Source organism: Syzygium oleosum, unplaced genomic scaffold (genome assembly GCF_021117445.2).
Source record: "Syzygium oleosum isolate NSW1041296 unplaced genomic scaffold, Sole_v2.1 Sole_v2.16, whole genome shotgun sequence".
In the NCBI taxonomy this organism is placed as follows: Eukaryota; Viridiplantae; Streptophyta; class Magnoliopsida; order Myrtales; family Myrtaceae; genus Syzygium; species Syzygium oleosum.
This window is the reverse complement of record NW_026607500.1, coordinates 1,192,360-1,215,632: the sequence shown is the minus strand read 5'-3', so window position 1 is coordinate 1,215,632 and position 23,273 is coordinate 1,192,360. Positions and strand designations below refer to the sequence as shown.

General features: G+C 39.7%; 2 protein-coding genes across 5 annotated transcripts; both read right to left on the bottom strand.

Moving 5' to 3' along the window:
* Positions 1–346: 346 nt before the first annotated feature.
* LOC115686935 (peptidyl-prolyl cis-trans isomerase FKBP16-3, chloroplastic) lies at positions 347–5,821 on the bottom strand. Of its 3 annotated transcripts, XM_030612366.2 has the most exons (7): positions 5,687–5,821; positions 4,533–4,810; positions 3,972–4,055; positions 3,242–3,291; positions 2,576–2,624; positions 1,346–1,420; positions 347–666 (listed from the first exon to the last, which is right to left on the bottom strand). In XM_030612366.2, the coding sequence occupies exons 1-7, from the start codon at positions 5,778–5,780 to the stop codon at positions 547–549; spliced, it is 750 nt and encodes a 249-aa protein (XP_030468226.1). In that variant the 5' UTR covers positions 5,781–5,821; the 3' UTR covers positions 347–546. The 3 variants fall into 3 exon arrangements, with proteins under 3 accessions (XP_030468226.1, XP_056174624.1, XP_056174625.1); XM_056318649.1 differs by lacking the exon at positions 3,972–4,055; XM_056318650.1 differs by lacking the exons at positions 3,242–3,291; positions 3,972–4,055 and having other exon boundaries at positions 4,528–4,810.
* Positions 5,822–11,867: 6,046 nt separating this feature from the next.
* LOC115686927 (biotin carboxylase 2, chloroplastic) lies at positions 11,868–23,001 on the bottom strand. Of its 2 annotated transcripts, none has more exons than XM_030612351.2 (17): positions 22,902–23,001; positions 22,692–22,765; positions 21,879–22,204; positions 21,092–21,233; positions 20,110–20,208; positions 19,966–20,022; positions 19,351–19,422; positions 18,653–18,742; positions 18,327–18,386; positions 16,054–16,239; positions 15,843–15,935; positions 15,684–15,765; positions 14,572–14,678; positions 13,062–13,137; positions 12,840–12,886; positions 12,675–12,737; positions 11,868–12,259 (listed from the first exon to the last, which is right to left on the bottom strand). In XM_030612351.2, exons 2-17 carry the CDS (start codon positions 22,737–22,739, stop codon positions 12,203–12,205), a joined length of 1,605 nt encoding a protein of 534 aa, XP_030468211.1. In that variant the 5' UTR covers positions 22,740–22,765; positions 22,902–23,001; the 3' UTR covers positions 11,868–12,202. The 2 variants fall into 2 exon arrangements, with proteins under 2 accessions (XP_030468211.1, XP_030468212.1); XM_030612352.2 differs by having other exon boundaries at positions 11,868–12,237.
* Positions 23,002–23,273: the final 272 nt, after the last annotated feature.

The following is a 23,273-nucleotide window of genomic DNA, read 5'->3' as shown; positions in this document are numbered from 1 at the left end:
TCAAGCACGTTCTCTCTCTTCTGATGGCTCTTGTTGCCATTTATCCAGGTCTGTAAACGAGCTCAACTCGCGTCCTCGCTCGCTCAAGCCATGCCATGAACGTGTGAACCCTCTCTCGGGTGCAGAACGAAATGAAAGAAGAAACGAAGAGTCGAAGACAGTGGCGAACGACCATTCCTTGACATGTCACTCGAGGCGAAAATGTACATTTATATTCGTGTGCTATTCGGAGAACTGATGGAATGAGTTGCAGGACTCGCAAAGTGTGATATCCCAAGTCGCGAAATGCCAATCATGTTTAATCCTTCAATACAAGATTCAAAAGGTTCTCTTTATCGAGCGAATGGTATGACGCAATCCATCTGTCAAAAGTTCGAATTTTCCGGACATATTTTAAGTGGAGTTTGAGTTCCAAGTCGACTATATTTCTCTGTTGTAGCAATCAAATCAATGAATTAACCCAATGACACCTTGAAAGTAGCGAAATGGATGTAGCATCCAAGCTCGTGCAGTTATCAGAGTACAGAAGAAGGCCAACTGGTTCTATCATTCTTCGTCCACTTCGAGTCCCGGTATGTATTCCAGACTGACGTCGAAGATAACAGGACTATTTGGAGCCACCCTCGGCCTTCCTGGAGCTGAAGTGAGACCTTTTGGGAACGCCAACTGTTGAGGGAGCGAATCACACCATCAGAACTAAGCATAAACCGATATTTATAGAACAGATTTTCGACTAGTCTTTAAGAATCTTCACTAAAGAAATAAAAGTACTTGATTCTACATGAGTGTAAGTTTGAAAGACAAGCAAAGTATGACAACAAAAAGTTGCTAACTTGCCAGATGATCAAAATGTAAGTAGTCAAAAGGCCAGGATAAAATGCCAAGCCATAAATTTGCACTCAACTTCCAAAACATATTAAAATAAGAGATGACATGCCAAAAGCTTTCCTTCCTGGAATAATACCTTTGGTGCATTTACCTGTTACTGCTAAACTACCGGAAAGTTTGATTCCAATCCCTTCCAATTTCCAGATTGTTTTCATAAACCATAATCCTCTGATTAATGAGACAAAAATACTACATGAATTGGGACAGTTAACTTCTTTATAGTACTCGGTTTGGTTTCAAGGGATAAGATGTGAATGCTAATCAAGTTTAGTGCCCACTGTCTTCTTTTCCTATAATTCATAATTTCACACCAAAAGAAAAGAACAATTAACATGGACACCTTCAAACCTGTATAAAAGAATGATTCAGCTGCTAGCACATTTCCTACTTTTATTTGGGAACCCTCCCTATAGCTATTTCCCATTGAAAATCAGGCATTGTGAAATGAGGAACTTACTGATCCCGGAATGTACAGTCGACGCTTCCCTCCAACTTTCATACTCAGTAACCCTTCATCAAGTCCCTTGATCACCTAAGCCAGCGTTTCAACTGCTATTTGTCATTGCAAAATGATAGGCATGGCATATCTGCATTCATGCTGTGTGAATACGTATCTATCCATGCATAAGAGCACCAACACAAGCCATATTATGTGTATGCTTGTTGTGTAGACGTAGCAAATCAACACCATTAGCCGGAGAAAGGTAGCAACTTTGACATTTGGGTCTCTTAAATCACTCATGCAAGACAACATGAAAATTAAAAAAAAAAGGGTACAATGCTACTGGCACTATAAATTCTATATATATGGCTCTACTGGTTTAAGAAAAAATTACTATTAATACTGTCTTAGATAGAAAGTACCGATAATTGGCCAGAGGAGAAAAAGATAAAATTACTGATTCGATTTGAACTTATTAAGTTTGCATATTCTTAAAAGCTGATCCTACCAATGGCACACGATTGTCATGAGCAAAGAAGCAATCAAAATTCTTCGGCACATGCTTACACACATCTAGAACTTGGTGAATAAAAAAAACGTCTTCTTTCTTCCCGAAAAGTGGTCTCAACAGCATAAATTTATTTCTTCCCAAATTATATTACCTTAAGAATCAAACTTGAAAATTCAAACATGTCGGCGTTGAAATTATCAATATGCAGTGGCAACTGCAACAAACTTGGCCTGTACTTCCTAATTTGTGCTAACATCATTTCCAGATTAACTCATGACATTTATAGTTGCCTAAGAAACACAAAAGAGATGCTAATACATCATTTTGATATCCATTGTGATTAATCTGGATTAAAACCACACACGAGGCAAGGTGGGGTTAAAAACTCGACTGGAAGATCCAATCTGGGTTTGAAGGAAATTTGTAGGTTCTCACAAATCAAAACCAGTTTTCTCAAACCAATCGATCAAAACCCCCCAGCTCATCATCAGTAATCCCAATACTTAGTTGGGATGACAAGTCTTGTAAAGGACAAAAGTACAAATCAAAAGGCAAGACCAAGATTAGTGCATCTTGTACGGCCAAACAAGATTATCATATATTTAACAGAACTAGCGTTCAACAGTGCACTGGTTCTATCTTCAGGAAAGAGGTGAACATAAAGAAAGATAATTTCATACTCTTTTTATGATCTGATGACCAACATACAATGTATAAGACAATCCAGAACACACCTGACCAGAGCCAACCCGAAATATATAAAGCTGGCCTTTCTCCAGTGAGCTGCAAAGTGAAGCATGAAAATGATTCTGAAAAGATCAAGATCTGTTGATAAACCTTATTAGAAACTCCAACCTAAAAGCTTAAGATAATAGGTGGAATTACATGAATATAAGGCCCGTGGAAATCCCATAGACAAGCAATGTGGGATACTTTAACAAAACTGTTGATTAGGAGCATACACAGTTATCAAGCACGCTTAACTTAAAATTGGCATCAAAATGTCTTCAATCTCCAGACAAAAAGAAGCAACATAAAGCTCAACAAGTGAACCTTGGCTTGATTATTGCCTCCAAATTTAGCACCAGCATCGAGGAAACATCTGATATAATTATGCAAATAATTTCTCCCTGTCCTACAGCTTTTTGGTGGCACATGCAATGGTGTAAAAGATCAATGACCTCACGAATCCACATTACACTCCAGGTCGGATCCACCTACTTCAATTGACAACTAGACACACACCTTTTATTGAAGCGAAATGAACTCAATCCAGTTAAGAGAAAAGAAAAATTTTCAAGATTTCAGACAACAGCTTCTAATGTTAAAAAGAAAATATTGTCCATAGAAGATTTCAAAGAAAAACTGATAGATAGCAGCAAAAGAATGATATCTCGTACCTGTCAAATATTTGTCCAGATGGAACCATAGCAACATAATTAGCAGCTACCTAGGGTGGTGATATGAACATGAAGAAAGTCAATTTAAGAGGAAAAGTTTCTAAGATAAGCAAGCTAATAGTCAATGTGAGGCAGCACAATTTGGAAAGTTCTCTGCCTTCAGTTTTCCATAATTTAAGGTCAAATGGCTAGACAGCACATGTTGATTCACACCAGCGCATGATCAACAGTAGTGAACTGGAACTCCACTACCATAAAACATTCCAAGCCAAAACAAGAGAGGAATTACCAACAGCTCAATGTTTAAACGGAACTTTTTTTAACTCAGTACCCAATCAACTCAGACAATTTGATCCAAAGTAAACTAATTCATGCTGAAACTCCGATGGTTTTGGAAACATGTAAAAAAGCTGCTCTCGTCAAAAGGGAGAAAAAGAATATTAATTACCTATTCGTGTTATGAACTAAGACAATAAGGCCTATCTCATGCCTGTGCCCTAAATAGAGTACAGATAAATCTCACGAATCATTCATCAACATCATTATCAAATGTTAGACTAAGGAAATTCTGGTCAGCCTTACTAGCACAGTCAGGGCCCTCTAGGGAAAAGGCATGTAGCAATTATATATGTGAGAACTTTAAGATTCCGATGGTGGCAATTCGTTCATAAATATTCTCAGGGAAGGAAGGTAGAAGAACCAATTTGCAGAAGGGAATCAATTTACTGACTTGGAATCCAATTGGTGGACTAGGGCCTTGGCCGACTTTTATCTCCTTATACTGCAGACCAGATTCTGTAGTTACCATTGGCACCTTCATGGCAAAGAAGATTTCAAACTTAAGAATGACCATTAACTAGAAAGAAGAATCAAATAAATAAGTGAATGATCGGAGCCACCACAACATCCATACTTGATGTCAAACATGAACTTATATGCCAAAGCAATAGCCGAGCAGTATGTTGTCCTACTCTAGACTTTGATATGGCAAAATACAATGCAGCAGACTAAATCCTTTTGGATGATTTTCCACATATTAAGAAAATGTCATCAGCACACTGGGATTCTAGCACTTTTTCCCAAATTGCAAAACACTGCGTTTTTTCAAAGGGAAAGTCCTCTATAATGGATCTGTAATTTACATGAAGCCCCTAAAAATTCCGCAGCAACACCTATCAGCAAATAGCAGTAACTCCAAAAACATCTTTGATAGTACGCTATGCCATCTCAAGACTCAAGTCATCTTGAATTAGTTAAACAAAAGAAAAGAGGGAATGTGATCTCACCATACATTTTCAAGCTCTTTCTCACAAGTACTATCACATAATTTGGGCTTTTCCTCTGGTGGTAAGCCAGCTCCATTCACATCAAATGAGTTGATGAAGAAACTAGATAGTCCGCACAACAATCCGATGGCATCCCGACGTTTGACTGAGGTTAGATGCCCACCACGTTTCACTACATTTGAAACCTTGGGTACTGCACCAGAACACCGCACAAATGGGCCTCCAAGTCTTCTCCCAGCATTGCTTTGAAAACTCGTACATGAGGTTTTACCACTATCCAAACCTAACAAAATCTCAACTCCTCATCAAATCTGGTACCCACAAATAAATACACAGGAAAAATCTAGAAGACATTCAGAGGAATAATATTCCATTTTATGCAAAAGAAAACAGCCAATTAATGCTAATCAACGCCAACAACTTCATCCAGCTTTTTACAGGGCTAACTTTTTTTTTTTTGTTCGACCAGGGGTAACTTAAAAATAAGAGTTCCGCACTTTGATCAGTAATTCAGTTCGAGCGCAAGCTTATAAGTTCTATCAGAACAGCATATTTACTTCAATAATTACTGGGAATCTAGCCTCCATCACAGCCTGTCATTACAGATCTTTGTCAAACTAATGACATGACCCACATAGATGTCAGCCTGAGTCCTAGAAATGCAAAATGTAGCTTCCAATTGGGAAATTCAAGCGATATAGGTCGACCCAACTACTTAAACTCAGTCTGACTTAAGGTAGATTCTAAAGGGACTCAATTGAACTCCAGTATAAAGCCCCACAACATCCACCGGGCCATGTCGATCAACGAAGTGCTTGTGTGTGATCATCTCAGAGCACGGAACAATGTTAACTGTTTCCACAGTTTGATTTAAGTTCGTTAGCATCAGATGACACGACTGCACCAACATGGCCAAAATGATGTATCCCGAGAGTCCTCACTCGTGAGTCTGCTAAAAAAAATTCCCCCACTGGCATACACATGATGAGCACCCTCGACCATTCAAGATACCTCGAAGCATGCAGATCACTGAATTGAGGATTATTTGCAGTAGCGTTGAACGCTTCGAGAAACCCAACACAGGACAAACGAATGGAACGAACGGAAACAGAACACAATGCAAGAGAGAGAGAGAGAGAGAAGGGGAGTGGAAGATTACCAGGAGCAGGGGAAGGAAGGAAGAGAGAGGAAACAGAGGAAGCAGCCATCATCCCTTCCCTTGTGGAAAGAAAACGAGAAAGAGTAACGTCCATCCCGCACTGGATAACGATATCTTCTCGCCACTTTATTTATGTTTTAAATACCAAAAAATATAAAAATTTTATTGGATATTGAGTATGATGGTTGTGTATCTTTAATAACTCGGCTGGATAAGAGTTTACTTCCGAATGTTTTTTTTTTTTTCAATAAGGTGATCAAAGGTCGATCTGTTCCAACTCGCACCGATGACGGCTCGCATTCGGGTGACATTTCGAGTGGGACTTTGTAGCTATTGTGCGCACGGGATCGACGGAAATAATACAACATGGAAATCCGAAAATTCGCAAGCCGGATACTTTATGGAAGGATAGAGAGTTTCTCTGATAATAGATAGATATCTTTAAAAAAAAATGAATAAGTGCAGTGAAAGTCCTAAAAATGCAATTAAGTCTTAAAATTTTCAAAAAGTGTAATTAAGTTTTAAAACTTGTCGCGAAAGTTTAATTGAGTCCTAAAATTTTCAAAAACTGCAATCAAGTGCTAAAATTTATCAAATTAGTCCAATCAAGTCATTTTATTGATTGTATTTTTTGAAAGTTTTAGGGCTCAATTGTGCTTTACTGATAAGTTTTAGGACTTGATTGCACTTTTTAAAAGTTTTAGGATTCGATTGCACTTCTGTGACAAGTTTTAAAACTTAATTGCACTTTTGAAAATTTTAGGATTCAATTATATTTTCATAATAAGTTTTAGGACTTCGCACTTATCAAAAAAAAAAAAGAAGCGCTTGGTTGAGACATAGAAATTTATGGATAATTATCAAGCAAGTGAAGAAGGTCATTGTTTCCATAAAAATCCATGAATTATGGAGATGGAAGTCTTGATTTAGACAAGTGGTTTAGCAAGAGGATAGAAGTAATTATGGATAACTGCACACGGGTATAATTTAAGTGAAATTTCATCTGGATCATCAGATTTTTTATTAATAAATGAATGCAATAAGCTTGCATTTATTTGCAATCAATACCTTTCATAAAACCAATTTCACACAAAATAAATGCCGACCGATTTCACAGGAAAATGCCAACACGGTGGAATTTGAGAATCCAATCTCTGGTGGAATCTTGCAAAATATACTTACTGTAGGTTCCAATTTTTTTGGATGTCCTTTTGCTTTTCTTTTTCTTGCGAATTAATTCCTACTTGATCATAATTTTGAGAAAAGGGTCTTGGTAAAAAATGTCTAAGGACACTTGTTGAACATATTAAATGACGAATATTCACAAATTTCAAATGACCAAAGAAAATTGTCCAAAAAGTCCTAAACATGTTGCACTTTTGTCAATTGAGTCTTAAACTTTTTTATATTTTGTCAATTAAGTCCGTCCGGTCAATTTTGACCAAAAATCGATCATGTGAATAATTTTTAATAATATTTTTGGAATTACTCTTTTATTTTTTTAGTTTTCATTTCTTTTATTTTCTTTCCTTTTCTTTGCTGACACCCTCGCCCGTTGGCCGATGAGGGCCACGATGCCCTCACTTGGTCTGGGCAAGGGCCACGATGCCCTCACCTGGATCTAGGCGAGGGCCCGACGCCCTCACCCGTGGCTGGTGAGGGCTAGCAATGCCCTCACCTGGATCTGGGCAAGGGCCCGACGCCCTCACTCGTGGCCGGTGAGGGCCATTGATGCCCTCGCCTTGGCTGGGCAAGGATGCTGGCCCTTGCCTATGGCCAGCGATGGTCGACCGGTGACTTCGTTGGCCACATTTGGGGAAAAAATAAACAAAAGAAAAAAATTTAAAAAAAGTTGAATATAATTTTAAAAATTGTAAATGTCAGTGCCGGCCATGCCACGTAGGATAGTCGGCATCCACATTAACGACTTTTGGCCAAAATTGACCAGATTGACTCAATTAACAAAATATGAAAAGGTTTAGAACTGAATTAGTACGATTATAATGTTTAGGACTGGATTGGCAAAAGTGTAATAGATTTAGGAATTTTAGACAATATTTCCCAAAAGACTGACTACACAAAGCGTGAGTAAAGTATGGCACTGGAAAAATGCAAACTTTCTTGATATAGTTGCTTAACTAGTGCTTTGAGAATACTCATTTAAAAAATACTTTAAAAATTATCTGATCTTCCCATGCTTGGCGCAAGTTCTAAAAAATGTAATTTCAGAGTCATCTTCACTGAGGAATGAGTCTCTGTTCCACCCACGATTCAAGTCATAGCTGCCCGTTTCCATGCAACAGAGTAGAGGGCAAGACAGATCAGCCAGTTAAATGTAATCGATCTTCCATCTTGATGCAGGGTTTTAACCCAAAGGAACGAAGAAGAAAACCCGAAGAGAAAGGGAATGTTGCGCCATGCCACATGCCGTTGTGAGCCAAGGCACCACGTCCTCGTATCACGAGCTGATACTTGAGGTCGCGAACCGTACGGAACTTAGGCTATCTCTGGCTTGATCGCCTATTACTTGGATGCCTAAGTTAGTCTTTCCCCAAAAATTGGTCACTCGCTCACTTAGCCCACTTGGATCATGCAGAGAACCTCTCGGAGAGAATATATTTTTATTGCTTAAATGTTGACGGATACAAATGAAGGGAATGGCTCCTCTACTTATTAATAAGAGTTCTTCTAATTAGAATTGTCTTCCATCTCATCTAACGGTAAAGATATATTCTCACAAGCTAATCTCACCTTTTAATCTAACAGTGGAGATTCACTCCTACCTATTGATCTAACGGTAGAGAGATGATCATCTTGACCAATCTAATGATAGAGATACATCTTGATGGATACTAATTCTCGTCTCATGATCCAATGGTGGAGATAGAGTCCCACCCACCGATCCGACCGTTCTTGTCTTTTCGAATTAATGCCTTGTCAATTCGTCCATGACATTCTCCCCTACCCAATCAAGCGATGCCCTCGGCACTCTTAACTCGTAGTCTTTTGCTTGCCTGATCGCATCATTCCCTCGAATCATCATCTTCCTCAAACGTTGATGATTCTTCCATCTCCTATGCCGCTTAGTCTTTCCCTTCTTGAATTGTCGGCTATATGGCTCTTGAATCGCAACTCGTTCCACAAGTAACTCCTCCCTTGGTTCGACCCTCTACATGTTGACCGGCAAATCCTCCACTTCCAGAAAAAGAACATGAATCGGCATCTCACTTTGAGTTGGCGCAGACCGCTCCAACTCCACCTTTGGCTCCTCTAAAGGTTGTGGCTTCCCCCTCAACTCGGCTACGGGCTCCTCAACTCTAGACCTTTCATTCAAGAGTCGTATCATTCAGACACTCTTGGTCTCCGTCAACCCAAGGATCACTGGCATCACCGATTGGCATTTTGGTAACAATAGAGTTGGTCCTCATATTGATCATGGCATCCGCCCTACCAAAGAATTCAAAACCCAAAACAAGATCGTATTCATCAAATGGAATTACCTCGATATAAAATTTGCTTTTCCAATCACCGATGTGTAGTTCCACGTTCCGAACAATGCCAACAGTCGGTATATGAGAAAATTGTCCAAAAAGTTCTAAACATATTGCACTTTTTTTCCAATTCACTTCTAAACCTTTTAATTTTGCCAATTGAGTCATAAACCTTTTCACATTTTGCCAATTGAGTCCATCCGGTTAATTTTGGCTAGAAATCGCTGACATGTACGCTAATCGTCCTACATAGCATGACCAGCACTAACATAAATAATTTTTTATAATATTCTAATAATTTTTTATTTTTTTCCTTTTTTTCTTTTTTTTTCCCTTTTCTCTTCTTTTCTTTTTTTCTTTTCTTTTTTTTTTTTCTCTTTTACCCTTTCCCTCTGCCGACCACTGCCGGGCCTCGTCGATAGCCAGCGGAGGGCGGAAGTCTCTAGCCTCAAGTGAGGGCGGCCATGACCCTCGTCGGTCTTAAGGGAGGGCTGCCCTCGCCGGACTCGGGTGATGATTGCCTCGCCTGGGCGAGCGTGGGTTGTGCTCGCCTGGGCAATGAGGGAAACCATTGCCCTCAATCTAGAGAGGGTTGCCCTCGCCCGCCTAAGCGCTCGCCAGATTGGGCGCAAGTGACCTTTGCCCAGGAGAGGATTATCCTTCCTTGCCAGCTCAGGCCTGGGCGGCCCTCACCTGAGGCCGACGACTTTTGCTGGTCATTGGCAAAGCCCGGCGGAGGGAAATAGGAAAAGCAAAGAAGAAAAAAAAAGAATAGAAAAGGAAAAAAAGAAAAGAAGGATAAGAGTAAAAAAAATATCAAAATATTATTAAAATTTGTTTACTTCATATTCAAACGTACGATGGTCGTGCCATGTATGATGGTTATCTTTCACGTCAACGAATTTCAGCAAAATTGGCCGTATAGACTCAGTTGGCAAAACTTAAAAAGGTTTAGCACTCAATTAGCAAAATTAAAAATTTTATAACTAAATTAAGGCGCAATAGATTTAAGACTTTTTGAATAATTTTCTTGCCGGTACATGATCCACGTTGACTGCCTTGAACCTATGTCCAGTTGGCTCCACTCGAAGTCCTAACCCCTTCGCCGCTTGGCTCGACATAAACATGTTTGACACCCCCGTGTCAACCAAATACTGAATTTTGCGTCATTAACCTTGATTTCCAAGAATGGCAAACCTGTACTTGGAGGTTTATTGGGCAGTTCTTGAGTCTTCGTGGAGTTGGAAGCTTCAATGCCTAAGCCGCACTTCTCTCTTCTGGCTCCTCCTCCTCCTCCTTGTATTGCATTGTCGAAAGTTTTCCCTTCTTTGGGCAATCCCAAGCAAGGTGTGGGCCTTCACTAAAGAAGCACTTGATCGGCTTCTCACACATTTTCTTGAACACCAGGTGTGCACCACAAAGGTCTCTTGATCACGCCCTCTAGAAATTGCTTTGATACCACTTGTCATGGACCGATACTTGAGATCCATGTAGCACTTAGGCTCCCTTTGGCTCGGTCGCCTCTAACACCTAAGGATCGATCACTCATTGACTTAGCCCATTCAGATCATAGAGAGAGAAAGTATTTACAGAGAGAAGCTCCGAAAGAGAATGTACTTCTATTGCTCAAATGTTGGATGATAGAAATAAGGGGAGGGCTTTTCTATTATCCAATAGTCCTTCTAATTACAACCTTTGATCTCGGCTCTCATCTAACAGTAGAGATTTATTCTCACAAGCTAATATCACATACCAATCTAATGGTGGAGATTAACTCTCACCAATCGATCTAACAGTAAAGAGATTCAATCTAGCAGTGGAGATTCACTCCCACCGATTGATCTAACGGTAGAGAGATTTAATTCTCGTCTCAACCAATCCGATAATAAGGATACATCTTGGTGGATACAAATCCTTGTCTCAAGATCTAATAGTGGAGATCAAGTCTCACCCACCGATCCAACGGTTCTTGTCTCTTTGGATCGATGACTTGGCAATCCATCCGTGAGATTTGACCATGGCTGCCACCTCACTACGCTGTCTCTCCCTCCCCATGTCCTGTCTACCACGAGATTAGTGGCTCCTCGATGGCCGCCAAGAGAGTGGCCTCAAGCTCCGGCGCCAAGCTCCGGCCCCAGATTTGGAGGACTTGAGCTCCGTCATTGCGTCAAGCTCAAGCCCCAGATCCGAATTCCAGCACTGAGCCCCAGATCTACCACGTCATCAAGCTCAAACAAGGCTGTGGCATTGAACTCGAGCTCTATTATGGGGTCGAGAACAAGCTCGTGCTTCATGCCGGTTGCGATCAACGTGCATTCGGGAGAGAGGGTGAAAAAGAGGACGGTGAAGGATGGAGAGGGGTAACGGCATGTCGGAAGCGTCTTTGTCATTGACGGAGGAGGCAACGTGGGTCAAAGGCAGCGGTGCTGGCCAAAGAGGAGATTGCTGATTTTAGACAGGAGGATTAGGATTTGGGTATGGTTGAGGTTAATTTGATCTTGGGTTTCTGTTTGGATATGTAAATCGTAGATTTCCAACATCAATTGTGAAAGTTAATTAAAATGGAGACAGAAATTTCAAGATCGTTTTTGAAGCCAAAAGATCAATCAGATCATATTACCGATACATTCATGATATGCAACATAGGCAGAGTAGGAAATCACAGGACGACACTGATCCACTTATCCTCGTGGCGAAACCAACTAGGCAAATCTAAAATATAACTGGGGAAAAATGTAAATATAAGAGTACATTTAATTTAAGTTCAGAACAAAAAAAGAAACAGCCGCATAGATAGCTTCAGTAATATTAACGAGTTCACATGCTATCGGACGGACGGACTTCCACTCGACGGAACAAAGATCTATAACTCATCCAACAACTCTCGTACTTATTCCAACAAAAGCAGATAAACCCGCTGTGCCGGTGAAAATTGATGATTTTCAGCTCCCCGTTTGAGGACGAAATACTTCGGTCCAGCTATGAACATTGTGGATGATAGTGATTTCTGAGTAACAGGATTCATCTAGACTGTAGCACCAGTTAATTCCTTTGCGGGTGCTGCCAACACCATTTTCTGAGGCTGTTAGAATATAAGGCAAAATAACCCAAAACAATACGAGTCAAGACAAGGATTGAGAAATGAATCATCATCAATACCAATGGAAATGTATAAGAACATCCATGAGAGAGAGAGATAGAGAGAAAGAGAGCCAATATACCGGATGCAGATCAAAGCAAATTCAGTATTCTCATGAGTGAATTTTGTCCCAAATTTATACGCAGATATCTAGTTTTGGATCTAAGTACAAGATTTCATTTGGAGACCAACAATTTCTTTTGCATCTTAGTCATTTTTAACACACACAATGGCAAAGAATGGTTGGCTATGCTCAAAACAAAATGTTGAGGGTAAGGATAAACCGTACCAACTCAACTGAGAAGCAAGTACTAGATTCATGTCTGGTCATAATGCTCTGAATTTTCCAAACCCTTACCTCCTTTAGCTCTTCCTCATGCTTAGGAATAAAGGCAGTATCCACCTTGCCGTTTTTGAAATCCTTCAAAGTAAAAGAAACCAAATTCAATAGCTTCATAATGACTAAAAAACCTTATGACCAGTCGGATGATCCTATCCATGCGAGTGTAAGATGTGTGCGAACCTCGATGTCAAGGATAAGTTTGTGGTACTCAATGGTTGTGGGAACCCCTGCAGTGAATAGAAAGCATATTTGGATATCTTGGTTTGCAAACTAATCCCTTATTATTCCTCAAAAGAATCACAGACCAAGGTTATTCTTGCAAATTGGACCGAAAGGACAACAAAAGGAGACGTGGAAAATAATACTTTGATTGGAGCTCAGAGCTAACAAATCGGTGCTTACCTGTTATGATAGTGTCATCAAGGGCCCTCTTCATACGCTCAATTGCTTTTTCCCTTGTAGGACCCCATACTATAAGCTGCAGTGACCATGTAGAGATACAAGAGTAAAATGTAACTCGTCATGCAGAAGCATGCATTTAGAGACACTAATTGCCAAGTTTGAGAACCGAAGAGCGACGAATAATATCAACAAATACCTTACCAAAAAAATAATATCAACAAATAAGAGTCATCTATTAAAGCTAAGAACTGAACTTCATAGACCGTCTCGCTATCATCTTTATAACACTAGCCTTTTATCTCATACAAGCATGGAGCTCTTCTACCAAGCCTAAAAATGAAGAAGTCTGTCAACAATTATACTGCTAATCAATTCTCGTTTCTCACTCTTATATTTTCTATTTCTTCTCACTTTTACGACATACTCATAGTTAGATTATGTTGAGTCTTCAGTATGTTGGATCTTCATGATTTTTATCCATGTTAATTACAAAAATTGCACACAGAATCAAATTTTTAAGGGATAATTGCAAGAAGCCTTCTAAGGTTTGCACCCACATATCAAATACCGTCCTCACCGTAAAACTTACAACTTACATTCTGAGTTTTTCACTTTCATATCAACTTTAATCCTCACAACCCCTTTTATTTAAAGAAATTGCCATTTTCCTTCCCAAATTGCTCTTCCTGAAACATAAACCCACAAACCCTAATACACATTTCTCTCTCCTCCAACATCTCTCTCCTACCGTCCCCACCCGGCCCCCTGCTGTCCCCGACCGTCGCCAACCTCGAACTCAAGGCCAGCAACAATCACCGCTGTAGATATGGTCGCAACCCAATCTGGACCAGATCAGGTCCTAGCCTCCCATGGCCGCTGCAAGCTCTCTCATGGAGCTCGCCAAGCTCGCATTAGCCTTGGGGCTGAACTGGCAGCTCACGCAAGACCATTCTGGTTGAGCTTGCGGCCCATGCAAGCTTGACCTCCCATTGCCGGGAGCTCCGTGAAAGAGAGGGGAGAGGGTGGGATCAAGATGAGGGGCACAGGAGGCAGCGTCGGGAGATGGTGACAGCAGTGGCGAGGGGTGGAGAGAGAGAGAGAGAGAGAGAGTGTGTGTCCGCTATATGTGACTGGGTAAAGACGTTGGAGGAAGAGAACGAGGGAGGGGAAAGAGATAGTTGTAGGGTTTGGGAGTAAATGTGTCCTTGTACTTTGGAGGAGATGCAAATTGAAGGTTTTTTAAATTGAGAATAGTTTTTTATATGTCTATGTAAACTTCAAGATGCTTTTTGTAATTTTCCCAGTTTTTGATTGATCATCCTAATCAAAAAGCTTTGGAATAGGAAAAAAAAAACCTCACGCTTACAATACATTAGCAATGTACCATTAGGAAGTTTACTATCTAAAGCAAGATGCTTGGAACATAAGACACAACAGCAGAACCATTGATCGGCTAACCATGCCATAATCTCACAAAACAATAACAGAGACGGTCAACATTTTGACTAACCTTCCCTAGCAGGGAATCGTAGCTTGGAGGAACCACATAATCTGGATATAAGTGGCTATCCATTCGAACAAAAGGACCTCCAGAAGGCAAGTATGCTGTTATTCTCCCTGGTTTTCAAGAGAGGAGAAAAGTTATGATCACGAGTTAATTTTATATAGACAAATTCATAAAATAATGCGTGAATGAAATAAGATGTCATGATCAAAAACCATGAAGGGTAGTAAAGGAAAATCAACAAGAAGCCAACCAATTAAAATGACTGAGGATTTAAACCGACAACCACTATTATCAGATAAAACTCTAAATCTTGCAATATATCATACAAATGAATAAAAATAGAAAATGTACGGCAAGTCGATAGGTATGGCTAGGGCCAGAAAATACAGAAAAGTTTGGTCAAATGTTGATAGAAATATGTTTCTACAGATTAGTTTTCCAATAGAAGAAGCCATGATTATAACTGTATCAAAGTTGGGAGCAGCAACAGTGGTGACAGGCTTGTGGTCCATTGAGGAAAATGTGGCAACTGTGGTGGTGGTGGCAGTTGCACCGGAGTGGTAGTGGTGGTGGGCTAAGCAATTGCATCGAAAATAGAAGTTAATCAAACGGGTCTGAATTGAGTCTGGGTTGGGATTGGTTTCGGGTAATGAGGTCATGCATATTATTATATTCAAATGAAAATGGGAGAATGTGAACTCTACTTATTTTATATGTGTCTCTGTCATGACAAAATAATTTTTGCTTCATCATCTTATGAATCGATTCAACTCATGATCCACAAAACATGGATGTAAGAATTTGATTCACAATTCATATCCTAATCTGACGACTACAGCAACAAACTATGATTACAAACTACGAAGCTATGAATCACACTCTAAACTAGTAGCGGAAAAACAATATGTTTCAGTCAAGAAACGAAAGCTCTATCCGTCAAATCATGGGTTATGACAGAATGCAATAAAGGGAGGAAAAAATCTATTATAAATTTACAACAATTAAGAGCTTAGACCTAAGAAAAGAGGCAATGGTACAATTGATTTTTTGTGCTTGTGAATACAAGATCTTTCACACCATTGTCTCCAAGTTTCATCGCAGTATATCATTGGTACCTGGTCCAGGCCGGAAATTTTTAAATGCATCCTCAGCATTGATACGGCATTCTATTGAATGTCCCCTGAGAACAATATCTTCCTGCAAACAGAAAAAATGTAAACAAGGACACACTAAGTCAAACTTCAGCAGCCTATCAGCTCTAAAACCTTCCATACCTGTTTGTAGCGGAGCTTCTCTCCCATTGCCACGCGAATTTGCTCTTCAATCAGGTCGACAGAAGAAATCATTTCTGTTACTGGATGCTCAACCTGAACATGGATCCACCATAGAAAGAAGGGGGAAAAAGGGCTAATTCCATTAATATTTCTAAAGATAATTAGCATAAACCCTCAACACTGTAACTAAGAACACAAGAACAGCTCTAACCTGGATTCTAGTGTTCATTTCCATGAAGAAGAAGGATCCTCTTTCATCCAAAAGGAACTCGACTGTCCCAACACCAATGTACCCTATAGATGCTGCTGCCGCAACAGCTGCATCACCCATGGCTTTTCGCAACTCTGGGCTCAATGCTGGGGAAGGTGCTTCTTCCAAAAGTTTTTGATTCCGCCTCTGCTCGATAAATCATATTTATGAGATTTATAAGATTAAAGCTAGAAGCAAACAAAATCTACACCTTTGTAATGGATCTAAGGTTTATAAATGGTCAGTTAATCCCCACACCTGTTCAAGCCTCCTCAAAGGACGAGATCTCATTGAACATCCAACAACCACAAATTGCAAACTCAGATGGTACACAGGGTATGTTGCGATCTTGACATACTCTTGGCAAAGAATAGACTGATGGACCATCCCTTAAAGATGATATTTCGTGTCCTCTCATTTTTCATTAGGTTTGCTTTTGTTTTGACCATGGCAAGCAAATTCTGTCTTAATTCTAGAATTATTTTTCCACGTAATGGGAAAAGGCTTAGTTTTTTGCTGCTACTGTTATACTAGTTCTCCCAAAAGAACACAAAAAGATCAAGCAACACTTCAGAAAAACTTTGACACTTAGAAAATTTTCACTACTCAAGGAAAGACATGCATACACAAGTTATATGGAATAAACCCAAGTTCAAGGGTGAAAATTTCCCAGTTGGCACCAAAACATGCTTCACTGCCCCATAAATGACACACAAACACACATGAACAGCATGGAGGGAGCTAGAGAAGGGAGTTAAAGATTAAATTTCCATAATTTTCTAGACTATTTTTTATGATAAGATTAATATGATTAGAAGGAAATCCCAAACATTTACACCCTGACTTTGCATACATGTACATAGTCACATTGGCATATTATATCTGAACTACATATATTATCCTATAAACAGCCAGTGAAAGAGAATAAAACAGTAAATGACATTAGAAAACATTGGATATTCTTACTTCCAAACTAGAAAGTTGTCTGGATGTTTTTTATGAGAACCAATAAATAAAACATGATACCCAGCTACAACCACATCAGCAGATTACCAGGTTTTACTCAGCTACACATTTAGCAGCTATGTCGGAATGAAAGTCCAGCCCAGTACAGTTTTTGACAATTAGACATAACCTTGATATGAGATTATCTGTTATGAAGATTTCTCTCATCTTTGGGGTGAAATCATGCAACTCAGAAATTTATGATAATAACTTCTTCCAAGTTCCAACTATGCAAAAAGATGCTCAAGATCTACAAGTATATGTTTTTGAAAGTATAGCATGCCAATGAGTAGATACAATCTCTAAAGACTAAACATAAGAGAGTCCAATAAACATCACTTCCTAGAAAACTCCAATAGTAAGACTTCCTCATCAAAATTCAAGTGAGTAACTACGTCTTATACAGAAGGCACTCAATATTTGAAGACTTGCAATTTGACCAATCTAACCACCATATACTTTCCCAATGCTTCTAATTTTAGATACAGTTCAATATATGTTTTTTGGGGCCAAGATACCATTTGATATTTGATATAAACATGATCAATTTTGCAACATCGTGCACCTTAAATTTCACAAATATGACAACTAGGATTGAACACCACCCTGCTTCAACTTGGGAATCTGCCGGAACCAGCCTGGCTGGTCCTCTTCCAAAGTTCTAGAAGCAGCCCATACCTGAATAGGTTTCTGATATCAGCCTTGGAAGGTGGTTCTACCTTGAAACTGAACAGGCTAGGCCACCATTCCAAGGCCAGCTTTTTAAACTGGTTTCAGATTATGTAGAGTTGTGGCTTAGTTAAAGTTTAGTAGGGGAGCCTATGGTAGGAATTGACAGCCCTATGCCATAACTTTTGATCAAGGTGGAACTATGGGGCCTGCAAGTACTCATTCAAAAGTTGATTTAGAGGTCCACGACACAGTGCCAACATCAGAAGGCGGTTCAGCATTTTTTGGGTCCCAACATCGACTATTTTACTCACTTTAACACTATTTTTTCAAGTTTACTTTGATACTTAACTGTCTCGGACCTGCGTTGCTTTATACAGAACAGTTTCTGCCCGGTTGTTTAATTTAGGCTTTGTTTAACATAGATTTGAAATCCAAAGTTAGGGAGGATCCGGTTCTTTTCCTGGTTCCAGAGTCCCAGCCTGGAACTGGCCCCTCCATGAACATGCTCACCCCTAGACACAACTGAATGCAACGAGAAATGAAGTCATCAGCAGTACCTGGATGCTGCAATCACGCTCCCCGAAGTGAACAACATTGCCATATTTATCAGCAAGAACCTGAAAAGCCATGTAAAGCAGCCAAAATTGGATCAAAATCCACTAATACAATCAAAGAAATAGTTATTAGATGTACCACCACTCAAATGCAGTTGCATATTTCTGCCATACTATTTGAAAATAAGATAAAAGTAACATTTATTGGCTGAGCAGTCAGGTTATTATTTATATTCTACGCAGTCAGGTTATTATTTATATTCTACAACTAAATTCCATAATGTCATCATTTCCAGCAAGCCTTGTCAATGTTTAAATACAGCAATTACCTGGAACTCAATGTGCCTTGGATTCTGAATATACTTTTCCAGATAAACTCCATCATTGCCAAATGCAGCCCCAGCCTCACTCTTAGCTTGCTATAGAACACAGCCAGAGCAGGCCCAACATCATCAGAAGATCAATAAAAAACGCTAATGCAGGATTAAGGAATTAACATCGAATTTGACTAGAAACAAGATCTGAGATTGTCCAAAGATAGAAGCATGAAGACAACACTAGTAATGCAATCATTAAGTCTAAAGGGTATAGCATAGCTGCGTGTTTTCATCAAACTTGATTCAGGTCATCTTGGATGCTGCTAAAATAATCAACAATACCCTTGATTTAATCATCTCATCAAAGGTAGATCAATGAAAATTGTATCTGGTGGACAATATTAGTGCACTGTTCTTTTTCGTTCTTTTTTTTACTTGTGTCGATGGCCATATATTCAGTCACAACTAAAAAGCCTGGACATGGATCAGAAAATGGACTTTATTGTCTGTTCATCAGATGGTAGAACCACATAGCTCCCAACCAAATTCATAAATGATAAATGTCACAGCAGTAATGCCATGATAAAAAAAAAAAAAAAGAACTTCTGTTTCCTATAGCAGATTTACTTAGAATAATTAGTAGCCAACAACCAAAATCAGAACTAGGAACTATGCATCCCCAAGAAAGATGGTGCAGACAGAAGCAATACCTGTAACAACTTCACAAACTCATCAGGCTCTTTAGCAAGACGCATTCCTCGTCCTCCACCACCTGCTGTTGCCTGCCGTGATCACATGATTAATTAGCATAAAAAAATCTATCTTACCCACAAGTGAAGTTTTCATGCTTCGATTTGCAGAGGAAAGGAAAAGGTTGAAGTATCTAGACCCTAAAAATAAAGTTAAATTTTGTGACATTTAACCCTCAAATATTAAATTCACTTCCCTTCTTCTTTCAGAAGGTAAAAGAAGCATTAACAGATGACATACCCACACGACCATCATGTCATGCTGAAATGGGCACTCGGTGGCTAAAGGACGAGTCCCAGTAACATAAGGGCTCAGTATGTCCATCATATATTAGCATAAGGAAGCACTACAGGTCCTAGCTAACATCCACCACCTTTTATCAACAAAAATATCAGGGACTATTCTACCACTTGAACAGGAACCTCTAAAGAAAGACAAAAGACGAGCTGGCAATTTTACGCTGTTTTAGCAAAAAACTAGAGCATGAAATCCAGAAGCATTTGAAGGCAACTAAGATTGAAGAAAATTAGGATTCTCCAAAACTCAGCACATTCTTCTTAGGCCGAGCAATTTACCTTAATCATCACGGGATAACCAATCTCATGAGCAAGCCTGACTGCTTCCTCCGTGCTCTGCAAAAACCATCAAAATTAATCTTAACTTAATAATGGGAACATCGAATACCTGCAAATGCATCCCATAGTAGCTGCTATGAATACCTGCAACAACCCATCACTTCCCGGAACGGTGGGAACACCAGCATTTTTCATTGTGTCTCTAGCGGTTGATTTATCACCCATCACTCGGATGCTCTCAGGCTGCAAAATGCATGCAAAAACTTACATGTAGAAATGAGATATCTACATCTAACGGGGGCAAGCACTGGAGTAATGGTGAGGTAACCCATCCTGTTTCTAGAAGGTCACAGGTGTAAATAATGGAAAGAGCATCCTTACCAAAAAAAATAATGGAAAGAGCCTCTTAAAAAAAGAGCAACGGAAGGGGTGTGGACAGTAGACAACCCTTACTGAGAAGGGAGCCCCATGGGCTAGAATGCCTTTTTATAACTATGTGTGTATACATTTTCAATTCTATGTCAGTTCTCTTCAAGAGACCACAATCTCCGTGACAACTAAGAACCAAAGAGTGAGGTATATAGAAGTTCTCACAGTTGCTATTCCAGTAAAAGTACTGTAAAAAACGAATTACCCTGAAATAAATTCAAATGAAGCCAATGGATACATTTGCAATGCAATAAAAACTGAGCTAAAACATGCTTTATAGAAAGGCTTTGCAAATATTGTGCACCACTTAGTAATAAAATCAACCTGAAGTTTCTATAATTTAAACAACAGCATACTGTGGTCAGTTCTTAGTTGTTAAAAAGATACTATCTGCTCATGATGGTCAACGCTCAACAGTTGAAGCAATTTTTTAATTAATTCAAAAGCTCAGTTGGGGTCCTCTGAAAAATTAAAGGGTACTGATGCATAGCTTCTCCGTGCCATGCGGAACAAAGACAATGCTCATTGCTTCTTCATGATACTGGTGAATGAAGTGCCTCAATCCCATCAGTCAAGTCATTAACTAAAATCTTTCAGAAGTTACCACACAAAATTACTTGCAAATCAGAAATAAGCTTCTCAAAACTTCGCAATTCTGAAACTTTCTGTCATGAAACTCCTCATAAATTATACTTACATTAGGTCCTATAAAGTTAATGCCGTGCTCTCTGCACATTTCAACAAATACTGCATTTTCAGAAAGGAAACCATATCCAGGATGAAGCATAGTGCAGCCACGGCTGATGGCAGCTGATAGAACATTCGGGATCACTAAGTACCTGTAAACAGCGACACAGCACCATTGGTCTCATGCAGGCATTTGGTTGATGTAAACGTTTGAGAACTATGATTGAATTCTTCTTTTTCATATGACTTTATGAAACTCAACAATTTTTTCTTTAAGAAATTAGCAGATATGATGTTAGATAATGTGACTTCATAGATGTTTCAACAACTTCCTTCATAGAGAGCTTCCAAATATATAGCTAATGGGCTGCATAGTGAGCATACTACCAAAAAGCTCGTGCAAGGTAAAATATCACATTGTTCTCAGGATGCCAGGTGCCCAGCTACTTATGGAGCTGCAATACAGCTCTTAATAGTTAATAGAATCGTCTTTCTAGATTGAGCAAGCTTTAAGTAAACAATCAGTCTTTTTATTATGCTTTTTTGTTATCACTTTGAGATTAATCAGAGAAATAGTATGCATCCAAAGGTCGCCCCCCCCCAAATTCAAGCATGCACTACAGAATTTTTAGACTCTTCTGCAAAACGCTGGAGTAATTTATCATACAAAGCATGGACCACGAATAAATTCCCCATCTTCAGCCTCGTGATCTTAGAGTCAAACTTATACTAGAGCTTTAAAGATCCGGACTTTTACTACAGCGAAGTGGACAAACACACTAATTAAAGCAACTTACGATTGGCTACTTGGTGCTTCGCCGATACAAACTGATTCGTCAGCTAATTTCACGTGAAGCGCATCCTTGTCGATAGTTGAGTAAACGGCCACACAGGGAATACCCATCTCATGAGCAGTTCGAATAACGCGGACCGCAATTTCACCTCTATTTGCTACCAAGATCTTATCAGCACGGCAAGTAGCATTAAGAGCTCCCCCACGCCTCTTAGAAGCATGACCAACTTTAACAGCGTGACATCTTTGCTTAGGGAAGTTCACCCTACTTCCGACAAGAAAGCTACATCGAGAACTCTGGATAATGTCTGTTCTTCTGAAAATCAGACCCTGCGATACGGCAATCAAAGGCACATAAGTAAGTGGAATGCCGGCAAGTGCACATACACACCAAAGCACGCAAAGTCTCCCGATCACTACTTGGAAATGAACCATTATTTTCATGGGTACTAGAAAGGAGTTTCGTCCACGACCTCAAACTTCTCTGGGTCAAAACTTCATAAACATTTAATTTTGTGCTCAAGGACAAAGGTTCAGGCTTTAGGTGAAGAGATCACATTAGAACTTGCAAAAGGGTAACTTCAGCACTTAGCAACGTAAAGAAACGCGGAGTCTTCTAAAGCATAACATCACCAAGAGGTGCTAAACAACACACACAGCCATGGCATTCTATCGAGCTGCAAATCGAATCGTCTCCCGATCGAACACGAACACGATTCCAGCACGCCAAAAGGGAAGGGGGGGGGGATATATCGAAAAAAAGAACGAAGAAGCGAGCGAATTCAAGAGAAGGGCATCGGAGACAGGGCATGCTTACCGGAGTGGAGGCGACGGATTTGCCGCACATTGGCAATGTGGCCTCCATTTCGAACGCGACGGCGCCTGAAAACCCTGAAGAAAAACAAGAAGAAGAAAGCATCACGGAGAAGGAGGCATCGGAGAACGACCAGAAGGGAAAGCTCGAGCTCGAGCGACGCAGGGGAGACAGAATTCAAGCAAATCCCAATCGGAGGGACCGAGCGATTACCTCGGAACGTGCCGAAGTGAGCGACCACGGATCAATGGATGTCTCTGAGAGAGAGAGAGAGAGGTTGGGATGGGAAGAAGAAGGAGAAGGAGGAGGAGGAGAAGAAGGGTCGATGTGTTCGAGGGAAGGGGGCGGGATTGAAATCTCCGCCAGATGTTGTGTTTGTTGGTTAGGAAATTAAAGCTGGGCGCGCTTGACCTTACTCCAATTCACTTCATTCTTCATTCCTTCTTTATTATTATTATTTTCATATCATTATTATCATATGATTATTATCAATATTATTGTTATTATCATTATCATCATTATATATCGTATTATCTACTTTAATTAATGTTATCTATCTCTAGCATCGTATTATCTTCTTTGCTT

Coding starts and splice junctions, on each gene's coding strand:
- LOC115686927 (XM_030612351.2), bottom strand. CDS start 22,739: ATGGAGGCCACATTGCCAATGTGCGGCAAATCCGTCGCCTCCACTCCG. Junction 15,936..16,053: donor AAATGAACACTAGAATCCAG/GTTAGAGCTGTT, acceptor ATCCATGTTCAG/GTTGAGCATCCAGTAACAGA. Junction 15,766..15,842: donor AGAAGCTCCGCTACAAACAG/GTATGGAAGGTT, acceptor TTCTGTTTGCAG/GAAGATATTGTTCTCAGGGG.
- LOC115686935 (XM_030612366.2), bottom strand. CDS start 5,780: ATGGACGTTACTCTTTCTCGTTTTCTTTCCACAAGGGAAGGGATGATG. Junction 4,811..5,686: donor CCTTCCTTCCCCTGCTCCTG/GTAATCTTCCAC, acceptor AGATTTTGTTAG/GTTTGGATAGTGGTAAAACC. Junction 1,421..2,575: donor TTCGGGTTGGCTCTGGTCAG/GTGTGTTCTGGA, acceptor ACGCTGGCTTAG/GTGATCAAGGGACTTGATGA.